The 13328-nt window shown below is 41.9% G+C and overlaps 1 protein-coding gene across 1 annotated transcript in view; it reads left to right on the forward strand.

Annotated features, from left to right (window-relative positions):
* KDR (kinase insert domain receptor) overlaps nt 1-7082 on the forward strand; it is a 31738-nt gene extending 24656 nt beyond the window's left edge. The window contains exons 27-30 of the mRNA XM_042808344.1: nt 736-887; nt 4234-4330; nt 4440-4528; nt 5405-7082. Coding sequence (XP_042664278.1) covers nt 736-887; nt 4234-4330; nt 4440-4528; nt 5405-5624 — 558 coding nt within the window. The 3' untranslated portion in view covers nt 5625-7082. The remainder of the gene's footprint in view (nt 1-735; nt 888-4233; nt 4331-4439; nt 4529-5404) is intronic.
* Nucleotides 7083-13328: the final 6246 nt, after the last annotated feature.

A 13328-nucleotide genomic window follows, 5' to 3' on the forward strand; every position in this document is an offset into this window, starting at 1 on the left:
GTGGTTTACTGTCTGAAAACTGATAGCTAATTATGCATGTATCATATTGTAATCCAAAAGGGATAGATGCAAAAAAATTAGAGAAAATGTGGAATCTACTAAAGGATTTCTTATGGGACTATAAATAGGTATGAAGTACCAAAGGATGCATAATTAATTTTTTCTACTTAGAGCAGAAATGTAAGCAAGTGCAATAAATTTTTAAAAATGGTATCCTTGTTATTCACATCAAATTAGATGCCAAAGTATTAATAGAAGGTTTCCTCTTTTGCTATCTCCATTTCATTCTTCTTTTCATTTACTTCTTATACTTGATTTAGTCTTTCTGATTAATACACTGTAGTCTAATTCAGTCTCAATTTCAGTTTAATATTATTTTTTTCCTCAGGTTCATGTCCTTTGTGTCATTGACATTCAAACATTACTAAAAACTATAAAAACTACTTTTTTTTTTATTTTAAAGACATCAATAGAAAGTTCAGTTTATATATTATGTTACAATATGTCACATGAAAATCTCAATTTTTCAATCTCAAACTACTTGGCAGTGGTTCTTATTAAGTTTCCTTCTTTTAATGTAGCTGCTCCTGCAAAGGTGGTATAATGTTCATAGTTTAATAAAACAACCAAGGTAGCACTGTTGGACTGATGCATTCTCCATGTATGTGTGTGTGGCAGTTTGTGTATCTCTGTAGCTTATTTAATTTTTGTATTTTTTTTCACTGCATTCTACAGGATGGTAAAGACTACGTTGTCCTTCCTTTGTCAGTATCACTGAATATGGAAGAGGATTCGGGTCTCTCTCTCCCAACTTCACCTGCTTCCTGTAGGGAGGAAGAGGAAGTCTGTGATCCTAAATTCCATTATGACAACACAGCAGGAATTAGGTATTTTATATGGTGGACATCCTACTGGGGCCTCTGGGCAGATTTTGTTCAGGCTGGGGGCAGGGAAAATGAAAGGAAGAGACTTCAGCTGCCTGGTCCATATTTAACCTCCTCCATAGGGATAAGAAGGAAACTGTAGAGTTTTTGTAGGCAAAAACTAGTTTCTTACCTTCCCAAATGCTAGTGATTTTTTTGATTTTTTTTTTTTTTTTTTTTTGCTACTATTTCAAGATTTGGCATTCTCATTCAAAAAAGCCATAAGAGTATTTGTTATTTAGTTTTTAAGAACCAAAATGAATACAAAGTTTTACTGATCCAATTCAGTTGTGTTCATACTCTGGTATTGCAGCTCCCTAAAATATTAATGGTAATAGATCCATCATTCATAACCTCTCTGGCTTTTCCCCTCCTAGGGTGAAATGTTGGTTAGTAGGTCATGAATTGATAGCCAAGGGGAATATAACTTAAATAGTGTTGTCACTGGTTTTTGCCCATTGCTTGCTTCTGGAGGGTTGTTGGGGTATCCACAATGGACCAATAGTGGTAGATGATGTTGGGTATCATGGTAGAGGTGACTGCCCTGGCAAGGAGTCTGTACTAATGCACTTAAGCAGGGCTTATATTTGACCTTGTGAGGACCTCAGGCATGGGATGTAAAGGAGAAAGGTATTTTCTCATCCAGTGATGCCTAAGATCAAATTCAGCCACTCAGATGCTGGGAGCCCTGGGTTGCTTGCTGCAATCTCAGAAGGAGGAGGAGCATAAAAGGAGATGGATCCAACCATCAGGGCAGAGGCAGATTCTGTCAGCAGGTTTCATGTGGTTTCCACAAAATAGAGCCCTCTTCCTCACTGCTTGTGTTATATCCACCAAAGACAAAGTTCCCAATGATTTTGAGTACTGCAGGATAACATTTTTATGTGGTCCTGGGAAAGACTAGGTAGGCAAAGTGAATTTCACACTTCAGTTGAACTTATGGTCCTAGAGCTGAACTCTCAACCCCATATTTTAGTAGTGAGGCAGTCCAAAATATAAATATTTAAAATACTAAAAAAGCATGATTTAACACTGAAAACATCGTGCTTATTTTCTACTTCTAATACTTCCTATATGGCTTTTCCTGGTTCCCACTTCCTGTTATGAACAGAAGAGACTTTGAAACTCTTTTGTCTTGTCTTATAATGTGACAGAGATGTGAAAGCACTTGTGGAAATCATGCTAGGGGATCAAAGTGGGGAGCTTAAGACATGCTTAGGGGCTTTATTCTTCTTTTCTGTTCATTGAAAAGTTTTGTAGGCATGGATCTTGCTATACATGTAGTGAAAAGGATTGATCTGTTCAGTAATGTCTTTTTCAGCCTTCACAAAAGTACTAATTATGAGGAGAGGCTGATAGCTTCAGTCTCTAAATCAAAGCTGAAGGAGGAAGAGCAAGGACAGGGAAACCACAGAGAATATTAAATAATATTTAGATTGTTGAGGTAAATTAAAATCAGCAGGACCTCCTAACATCTGCTGTATTTGGCTTAGGAAATAGATATGCAATTTTTGAACCTTGAGAGATTGTCATTAAGAACAGTCAGGTGAAGTAGAGAAGATTAAGAAAGTATAAAGATGTTTTTATAAAGAACAGAAAAAGAATAACCATTAAATCAGGTTAACTTGAATCCTAGGAATGATCCCGGAATAAACGATCAGATAAATAATGGTAAATGCCTACAGGAAAACGAAGGAACTAGAAATAGCCAGAAGAAAGATTTTGATTTTCTGTAGTGCATTTTTGGCCCTTTTTTAATGGGACAGTCTATTAAAAAATGCAAACACGTGTCAGGAAATACCACCAGGATGTCAGCTGAGCCCTCACTGCCACCGGGCAGGAGTCAGACTCCATGTGCAGCTTTTCTCTGCCTGCACACTATTTATGCTCCTGTTTACACAGTAGCTTGGCTTAGCCAGGAGGTTCTCATTCATTGTAGCCCACGTAGGCTGAGTCTTGTCTGGGCAGAGCAGAGACAGGACTCCCATACCTGGGAGGATTCCCAGTCCTCACCACCACCCTGGTAACTGTCGTCCTGGCCACGCAGTTCTCTGCTTATGTGGACAATTAAATGCAAGCACATGAGGAGCTTTCAGACTAAGAAGGCAAGTTGTAGAATGAACTTCTTATAATTCAAGGTCAGGTTGTCCAGGAGGATAAGTGGACTAGATTGTCCATTAGAAGTTTTTGGTCCTGGCAGGGTTGGGTGGGAAGTGGATTAGATACCACTGCAGAGTAAAAGAAGCAGAAGACACGGTCAGTGAAGAGATCTTGAAAGAACTGGTGTTGTTCAGTCTAGGAAGAGGAAATGGAGAGGGAACAGTTTTCAGTATATGAAAAGTTGCTTGAAAGAGGATGCTAATTAATTATTCTGTGTTTCCAGCAATAGCAAATTTTATTTGCCACAAATACTTGGATTTGATATTTAAAAAACATTCTAAAGTGTGATTAAGCACCTGAGCAGGCTACACAGGGAACTTGTAAAATCCCCTTCAGTTGAAATAAATGTCTGTTGGAGATAGGCAGGACTCAGCAATAGCTAGAGTCCAATCTGGGAAATGGGATGAATGATACTCTTAATTGCCTCCAGCTTTGTGCTTCGAGTGGATGCAGGTTTCTCTTCTAACTCCATGTCTTTTTCTTCATGAGCTGTTAGGGACATAAATTTGTCCTATTTAACTGGGACAACATCCACTTTATTCCATATTCACTTAGACAGAAAGCTGAGGGTAACTGTTTTGTTTGCTGTATTAGTCCCTCCATGAAAGTAAATTTTATTTTTTTGTCCAATATTTTTTATGGATGTCATCCTGACCAGAGGGATTCTTTTGGAGAAGAGCCTTCAAGAGAGATGTAGCACTCCCTGTCCTGATCCCCACTGTTTAAGGGCAGCAGTCTGCTGAGTCTGCTGTTGTTGTCCTAGGTCCAGCCAGGGGTCTCAGAAGTGCAGTCCAAAGGAAGAGACACATGTCTGTGCTCCAGGCTCCTCTGTTTATTATACTTCTAAGCGAAGCTTGCAGGAAGTGAAGCCCTCCAGTGTTACTGAGGAAAGGAGCTGTTTTCTCAAAGCAATTTCTTAGAATTTGCTCAGAGATCAGGGTTGTCAGGAGCAGAAGGTCAGAAACGTGTCACTTTCTAGGCTGTTCGTCCTTTTCAATAAATGGATATTTTGAGGTCTGCATAATATGTTTTGACAGAAGGATTAACTTCTCTGTAGAGAGATAAAAGGATTCTGATATCATGGGGCTGTTTGCAGCCAAGTTGTGGATAGTGAACATAAAACTTTTTTTAAATTTTATTTTCTTTTCAGTCAGTACCGACAAGGTAGCAAACGAAAAAGCCGCCCTGTCAGCGTGAAAACATTTGAAGATGTCCCATTGGTAACCACTGTAAAAGTTGTTCAGGAGGTGAGTTTGTCTGTGGTTTGTATCTCTCTTCCCTTGGTTCATGTCTTTTTTTGTGTGTTTTTTGTTTTTTAATCCCTTTCCATTTAATGCATTTCTAACACCTTTGCAGGAAAACCAGACAGATAGTGGGATGGTTCTTGCGTCTGAAGAGCTGAAGACATTGGAAGAGAGCAATAAACAAGTGAAAATACCCTTTAGGTAAGGCTCAGACTGCATGTAGAATTGAATATGACCTTTTGCTTGAAGTATGTCAGAGGACTGGTTTGTAAAAAGTTTTTGAAGACAAAATCTTTTCTTAGTGTATTTTTAAAAACACAAAATAAAAATGTGCGCTCTATGCCTGGTCATCCACATTTGGTACCAGGAGAGGTAATGCAGCTGTTGGAAGCATCATCCAGCACCACAGAAAAGAGTTGTATTTATCAGCTGCAAAAGCATCAACCACCTTGTGAAGGAACTGAGCTGGTGCACACAATTGAGTATATTTGTGTTTTGCCTGTCTGCAATGACAAAGAGCTCTTTTTTTTTTTTTTTTTTTTTCTTTTCCTTTCCTTTTTCTTTCTTTTTTTCTAAAGCTGACTCTTGACTTTTCAGGATGTACCTGGGTGTATTTTCAGAGCATTGTACAGGGGTTTCATTGTGCAGTTCACAGGAAGCACAGCGGCGCTCATAAAGCTGAAACCTCACGTATGCTCTCTGAGAGCTTCTTTTAGGAATTACTTTTTCCAGGACAACTTCAGTGCAAATAAAGGTATATTGCAGTTATGATTGCACCACAGCTGAAATGTGTGAAGCCTCTCAAAGTTTTCTCTCCGTTTCATCTGCGGTTGCGACCTAACTCCTTGTACCATCATAAAATCAAATATCTTTTTCATGCGTTAGTGACGATAGGGCGTGTAAAGAGGCCTCTCCTTATAATCAAATGCATGTTTAAGAAGGCTTGAAGCCAGCTTTGCTAAGTGCACCATTTTGCTTTGGTTGCTGCTGTGACGGAAAGCGGCTGCCGGCAGGAATCGCCCACCAGACAACATCCTCCACAGCTCCCTCAGTCCTCTTTCTGCTTGTTCCTCGCAGCACGCTGGTGCCCAGCAAGAGTAACGAGTCCGTCATGTCCGAAGCCTCCAACCAGACGAGCGGGTACCAGTCAGGGTACCACTCAGACGACATGGACACCACCGTGTACTCCAGCGAGGAGACCGAACTCTTGTGCGCCCAGGAGGCTTCTCCCCGGCTCTGCCGTGCGCGGGGGCTCGCCTACGACGGTGCCGCGCCGCTCGCCTCCCCGCCGCTCTAGGCCGAAGCTGGCGGCTCCGGGTCCCCCCCTCCCCGGGATGTGCCTTCCTTGCCTTGGGCTGGCGGTATCCAGGTTTGATGTACAGAAAGATGGCGTCCGTGAGACTAAGAAAAGACGTTTATTTTTTCCCCGAAGAGGAGGCAGAAGCATCTGGCAGCAAAAATGCGCCGCGCCAGGCGGCGGGGAGCTTTCCTCGAGCGGCGGCTGAGGGTGCAAAGCCCCGGCTGCGGTGTGTGGGCTGCGCCGACCCGACGGCAGAGGCAGCGTGGTGGCCTTTGGGACCCCGGTGACACGCGGAGCGTCTGCCTGATGCGGGCAGCGGCACAGCCTTCAACTCGACTGTTTCTGGTTGTACGAAATAATGGCGCAGCCCTGCTCTTTTTTTTTGTTTTGTTTTGTTTTGTTTTTCCCCTTGCTGCTGGGCTCCAGGAAGGAAACAGCACAGCACTGGCTTCTTGTTTCTCAGAGTTATCCCTTGCTTGCACCTCCACAAACAAAAAAAGGAACCTTCAGCTCAAGGCTCTGGCACTCACTGACGGCCTGAGACTAAACATAGGCTGGGCTAAATATAGGTGGAGGCGATGGTCTCTGTTGTTGGCAGAGGAAAAAGTTGCTGTACCAGACCTCATGAGCTGCATTTGCTTGCGAGACTTGCGTGGTGAGGCTGGTTAGTAGGGAGAAGGCAAAGCACTGAGCCAAGTGATGAGACACGGGTGCTGGGGGCATGCCTCACCTCTGGGGGTGGCTCTGCCCCCCTATCCTCTCCAGCACCCCTGACCCATACCAGGTGCCTCCCTGCTCCTGAGCTAGCCTGAAACAGCTGCAGGAAATGCCCCCCCCTCTGAATGCAGCCTCTACAACAGGTAGAAAAGGCAGTGTAATCTACTTTAGGACCACAGGGAGCCCTGGGGAGGCATCCTATGGGCACCCTACCTACTCATCTCATCCCCCCTCCCTCAGACGTAGGTCTGACTCTTTCACTTTGCAAACACAAAGTCTGTTTGCAATGGCAGAGGTCTCGGTTCATGTAGTCTTGGGAATCTGTGACTGGTTTTCATGGCAGCTCCGATCTCTGAGTGGTGAGATTGTGCCTAACTGTTAGACAACATCGTACCTGTGCTCTTGTAGTCCCAGAGCTCTATTGATAGACACAATGCAGGCTACAAGATTTTAAAATGTAAAGCTATTTCTACTGAGTTCTTTTTTGTATTTTTATAATTATTTTTGTTTGTTTGTACTTACTATAATGTCAAATGCTGGGAACCATGAATATAAGGCATATACAGTATTTATAGCCTCTTTATGTAGAAATAAATGTAATATATTAAAATATAAATATATATTATATAATGGATATTGTACTATTCACATTTTGTATCAGTGTTCTGTAGCATTACAAGGGTCACAAAATTTTTAATAGCTAAAACTTTTCACTATTAAAAAGGGACTGGAAATTTAGAGGTGGGGCTACGAGTAGATCTGTTTGCTTTTCTTGCATGTATTTTCTTATATCCTTTATATTGACAGAGAAGTTTATCAACTGCTGCTTATTTCAAGTGCCATTTAATGGATCTAGTTATTTATACCATTGTACAGGTCTGTGAACATGACTGTGGGTACCTATAGTAAAGAAACTTCAGTGATTTTTAGCAGTTGACAGTAAGTGCCTTTAGAGAAATGGTCAGAGGAATAGACTGCTTGTACAGACTGAATCTCATCTGAAAGTTTATTATGTTCGGTTGGGGAATGGTTAATCTAATTGTATTCTGGCTTTTGCCTGGGGAGTAGCAGCTTCCCTTAAAGCCTGATTCATCTTTTCCCACCTGTGTTTCGTCCATCTCACTTCTTATAGCTGAAATGCCCCTGCCCTTGCATAGCAATGGCTTTCTTTATTTTAAATCTGTACTTAAAGCTCCCAACTTTTCACTCTGTTATCTACTTTTTGACTTTCTCTTCTGCACTGTGTAGGCCTTTGTTCTCAGTGCGAGGCTGGCCACCTTTGGGGTATAAAGACTCAAAGAATCATAACATCTTATGCTAAAAAATGTGCAAGGGAAGTTAAACCACAAACTGCAGACTTTAATTCAATATTTCCTTATTGCAGTTTGAAATGAGACTTTCATAGGCTACTGAATAGTGAGAGCACTTGTCTAGGGAGTGGGAGATCTCGCTGCTAAACTCTTCTCAGGCTGAATATGGGACTAATACCTCCTACACACTATGTGCATGCTCTGACTAAAGGCTGTGGGATGTCAAGCTTCAAATGTTTCTCCATTCTTCTTCCCGAATCTAAGGCATTTTACAACCGGGAGAGCAGGAGCTGGGAGGTCAGGTGGAAAGGTAAGGGAGAGGCTTCCTAAATCTGCTGTAAGGGCTTCCAGGAAGGACTTGTGTTTTCATGCATATCTTTGACTTTTGCTTCCGAGGCAAGAGTCTAGCCAGCAGAGTATGCTCAACAGACAGTGATACATTCTTTAACATCCCTCCTCCCCAATATTCTTCAATATCTTTAATGAAAGTGTTCTTCTATGTATAATTTTATGATGGACATAAAATATTGACACTGACAGAAGCTTGATGAGTACCCTGATGAGTCACATGTTGGAAAGTCCCGATAGAGAGGTGGAGATGGAGATCTGTCATTGAAGTCCATCTGCCCTAGATCTGGAGCTCCCCAAGTTTTGGGATGTTCAATTTAGACATCTCATTTTGTAGTTTTGTTTCCTCTCCAGCTTGGTGTAACACATGATAGCACATAGTCAGATGCTTCCCTCTGTGTTTGTAGTCCCTCTAAAACAGTTGTCAACTGTAACACAGATCGATGAAGTTGCAGTATAGCCATTTCAGCTAATGAATTTTCACTTATAATCCTTGTCAGCCAATGAAACTCTCTTGTGGATCCAAATCATTTTAAATATGCTTGGAAAATATGGGAACTAGCACACACCTGCTTTAGGAAAGGAAATTAGCTTCTTTAAAAAACAACAAAAAAACAAACAACAACAAAAAAAAAAAAAAAAACCAAAACAAAACAAAACCACAACCCAAACCCAGAACCCCATATATATATTCAGTTTCAGGAACAAGCAAAGCTTCTATAAACGTGTTCATATATTTGGCATCCAGTAACACAATTCTTTTCTTAGATCATGGACATTACATCCTTTAAAACACCTGGACTTTTTGTTATATTCTGAATACAGCACATTCAGCTAAAGCCCAGTCAGGCTACATCTGCCTTAGTAGAAGCTTTAAATTCCAAAAAGGGTATTTTCAATGAAACAACAGACATATAGTGCACAGATTTGCAAATGCCTCGCAAACCAGTCCCAGCTTTATCTCCATTCTGCATCCATGCAGTGAAGTGTCAGCATTTGGATCAGCATCCTTACCCATGAAATGCATGGGAGATTCCAGCCTGGATCTGAGCCCAATGAGCTGCAAACCAGAGGGACACTCGTGAGATTGCAGATCCAAACATATCCCTGTGAGCAGCTGTGTAGGAGTGGGGAGAAGCAGTAATGGAGTTGACTTCTCTTGTTCAGAAGAACTACCAGAATGAACAGTAATTGCTGGTGGGTTTGGATGGGGGGAAACAAGCAGAGCCATGCCTGAAATAGGCAGTTTTGGGGCTTGAAGATGGTTCATATCAGTTCTTATCAATGTAAACACAGCCCATCTGAAGAATGCAGGGGCATTCAAGCATGGTAGCTAGGTCCTTCTCCCTGGAAAAGATACTGTAAAATGTATCTCAGTCTTTATGTGGAAATGTCTTGACAAATTCAGTCCTTGCCTAAGCTTTTCTTATTAACACATCTTCAGTCACAAGCAACTGTATTTGACACAAGCATAAAAGGAGTTATGATGATCCTACATGTTTTTTTCTGATGTGATCGTCCCCAAGCATCATGCTGGGGGACTTTTGGGACAGAGTGCTTGTTAATTTTAAAAGCAGCACATGACTAAAAAAGACTACAATCACAGAGCTATTGAAATTAGTGACAAATATTTCCTGCTAATTGCATCGATTTTTGATGGTTCTAAGGCTGGAAAACATAGCTGGGTAGTATGGGTAGCCTCCAGATATAAAGTTGGAATTCAGTATTTTTATGTGAAACATTCCCAAACCGTGAATCATCTGAGGTTTCCCCTCATCGCTGATACTTCGGTACACACCCTGTGTTACCTCGCAGTATGGGACCTCACAAAGCAACATCAAGGGCAAGGAAAACAAAGTTAACGTTTGTTCTTCCCAATTGACAAATTTATTAGGGACAGAAGTTAAACAACACAGACCTTTTCTTTGGACTTCAGCCCTGGATTTTCATTCTGCCTGGCTGAGAGTTGCATTCTATGTCATAATATATGTCCTCAGCTCCTCAACCCCTGACATTCGGGCTGATTAAATCCCAGAAGGTCATTGAGAAACATAGCAGGACCTGGTAACATATGGAGCTGATAATCATCTTGGCATCAGAGATAAGGAGCTGGTTAATGTAATCTTAGGAAGCTCAGGTTTTGTTGCCATAAAACTATACAATGTAAAGCCTAATCCCTACACAGATTTAATTGGCTGTTAAACCTATCAGGTTCATGATGAAGGGTCTTCTGGTTACCTAGATGTTATTGGCTGACTGCCACCAGTTGGTTCAAATGTGAAGTATCTCTGCCTTGCAGCTTGTTAGGATGACATGTTATGGTGAATGATGGCTGCTCTGTAAATTTGTTGGAGGGCATAAATGAATCGAATTTCCAGGTCCAGCTCTAGCATCAGGCACAGGCTCTGGTGCTAGGAAAAATGGCAGTGCAATGTGTTTCCTGAGTCTTGGTCAAAAAAAAAAGCTTTCTTAAAAGTTGGAATATATGAACTGAGGTTTAATTCTGTTTTCCAGGGGTAGCTGGAGCTGTTCTGCACCCTACAGAGCTGTTTCCGTGGGTTCCATGCTGCTCTCTCTTGTGGTATAATCATGCTAAGTGGCATGATTACTCTTGCAATGGTTTCACAAAAGCGAGTGGAAATGTAGCTACTTCTAGTTTTATTTCTCTTGGTCTGTTTCCACACTACAGTCAGAAGCATGACTGCAACACGTTGTAGTTAGACATAAGGTAGTTTTCATGCTGTCAGGCTAAGCAGCAGTACCAGCGAGGGTCCAGCAGCCTGGGCAGTGGGGCACACAGCAAAGCCCACACTGCTGGCACCAACCTCACTAGCAGAAAGCCGGCCTCAGGGCACACCTCTGTATGTGGCAAAGTCACACCTTCGACTGCAGTGCATCCACTTTTAGAAATTACCTCAGGGGTGCAAGTCATACTTGGTTACTGGAGGTTCTTGCACTTCTGGGTGTACTGAACTAACCCATGATTATACCTGTATCATGCACCGCAGCGGCACAGATTATCTGTGATGTTTCATCTCTTTGATTTCAGAATATCATTTCCACAATCTCTTCCCAGACTTGGCTGAGGCTGTAGATTGCAGTTTGTTTTCCACCACTTGTTCCTGGTGTGTTAGACCCTTGTTTAACACCACAGTGGATGGGGACCAGTGGGCAGCAGCAGCCTTGGGTTTGGGATGGACACTCCGCCTGGAGTCAGCAGTGCTGCAGTGGCGTGGAGTGGGAGAGAGGAGCTGAAAGAAAGTTTTAATCATTGTAGATGTCCTTTTCAAATATGCACATTTCCTTACACTCGAGAGTTGTACTTTAGCACCAGGAACCCAAGAAGAAGAAAGGGGTTTTGCTCATTAGAGACCATCGGGTTGCACCGTAGGTCTGGAAGACCAACACTGCTTACTGCTAGTCAGCTGGAGGGTGCTTTACAGCATGTATTTCATGCAGGAGCAGGACCCCTTTACCCGTAAAGTTTGCTAGTGATTCACTTGCAGACTTTCAGAGTGCACTGGTTATTAGTCTGTTCACTGTGTTCAGGCTGTAGTTCCAGAGCTGAGGGCAAAGCATTTGACCCAGCAATGGGCCCTTATGTTTAACATCCTTTGATAGATTTTCCACTTGCTTTTTTGAACCTGTGTAAAAACCTTAGCACCTGCAACATCCTGCAGCAAGCACTTCTGGCACACAGATTTTCACTTGATGGCCCCAGCTATTTTCCAGTACACTGAAGAAGTATTCCCTACTCACTTTCTCCATGTTATTTAGGATTTTACGGACAGCTATCCCCTCAGTCATTCCCTTTCAAGCCAGACTATTCCAGCCTGTAGTAAAATCTGTTTGCATCTTCCAAACCCAGTAAATAGGGCCCCTTGGATGAGAAGGTGACATCTGCTCGGCACAGTTCCCAAGCAGGTCTCCATAAGATACCCGGCTTCCGTCGGGAGGAAGGAGGGTGTGGGACAGCCACCAGAGGACAGAGTTATGTCAACTGATTTGCGTGACAGATGTACCGCAGCATCGGCAAACATCAGTCAATGTCAAGATCCGACTCTGCTGGCATCTTCTCAGCGATGCTATTTTTGGCTGGTGAAATGTTTCCAAGGGTTGGGCTGGACTTGTCTCCTGTGTGTGCAGCGTCGCCCCGTTCCCAGGCTGTTCGCGCTGGCTCCGGGCTGGCTGCGGGGAGGGATAAGATGCAGAAAGCAGAGGCTGGATGGCTCAAACGCCGCACAAACAGGGGCACCATTTACCACCGCAAACTAGCAGAACAGAGTGAAAGCAGGGCCTATCTTATCAGTTACTTACCGAGTCAAGACTTGGGGGTATAAAAACTCTCTTTAAACCCTGAGTAATACCCATAAACAGAGCCCTGAAGAGATAACTTCATAAGTGGAACTTTTTGGGTGTACTTCTGTGTAGTTTTAAATTACAATCACCAAGACATCTTTATATTGTCTGATAAACTTCTTAAACTGGTAACAACTATTTAACATTACAGTTTAGTTAAGTACTAAAACAGCAGGGAGTGTGCAGCTAAAGCGATACAATTATTAACGTATGGTTCAGTAATGCTATCAAAACAATGGCTTTAGGCATTTCAAGCATACTCTCAGGCTAATGTCACTAATTTTTCAGGAGGATTATTAAGTTTTATTAGCAATTTGCATCTCAGTATAATTATATGGATATTAGAGAAATCAATATTGTAGAATGTAGAGTCCCTTAATGGCTATACAGTTTGTTGAGTCTGTTATGGGATCAGCTTTGAAGTCAATTTAAGGAGGAATCTTTATAATTCTGCTGGAATTGGGCTTTGCATGATGAGATAGATGCCTTACACATTGAAGAGAGGATTTCAAAATCTATCCTCAGTCTTGAATCTTTTCATTCAAGTGACAGTTTTAAACGTAGACCACAGAAAATCATTGCTGTATGTTTAAATATCTTCCCCCCGTTCCAACTCCTAAATGTCATTAAAATTCTTGACCGCTACACAGCTTTCAAGCAAATTGTTATAGTCATATAAATATGTATATTGAAATCACTATGTCATAAACATTTGTCACCCATTGCAAAAAATCACTGATCTAAGGTGCTACAGAAGTGTCTGTGACAGATTTCTCATCTGAATTGATGAAGTAGTTTTGATTTTTCATTATATAGTGTTTTTCTTTTTTTAAGAGCATTTCCTTAGGTCTGGGGATGTGACAGTTAATCAGAGCTTAAATATTGTGACTTTCTTTTGTGTAAAAATTATATACACAGTATATATGCAGTACATATACTTTCAGTATAGGTCAGGCCAGCATTTCTC

This window comes from Tyto alba, unplaced genomic scaffold (assembly GCF_018691265.1).
Source record: "Tyto alba isolate M040663 unplaced genomic scaffold, T.alba_DEE_v4.0 Super-Scaffold_6, whole genome shotgun sequence".
Lineage (NCBI taxonomy): Eukaryota > Metazoa > Chordata > Aves > Strigiformes > Tytonidae > Tyto > Tyto alba.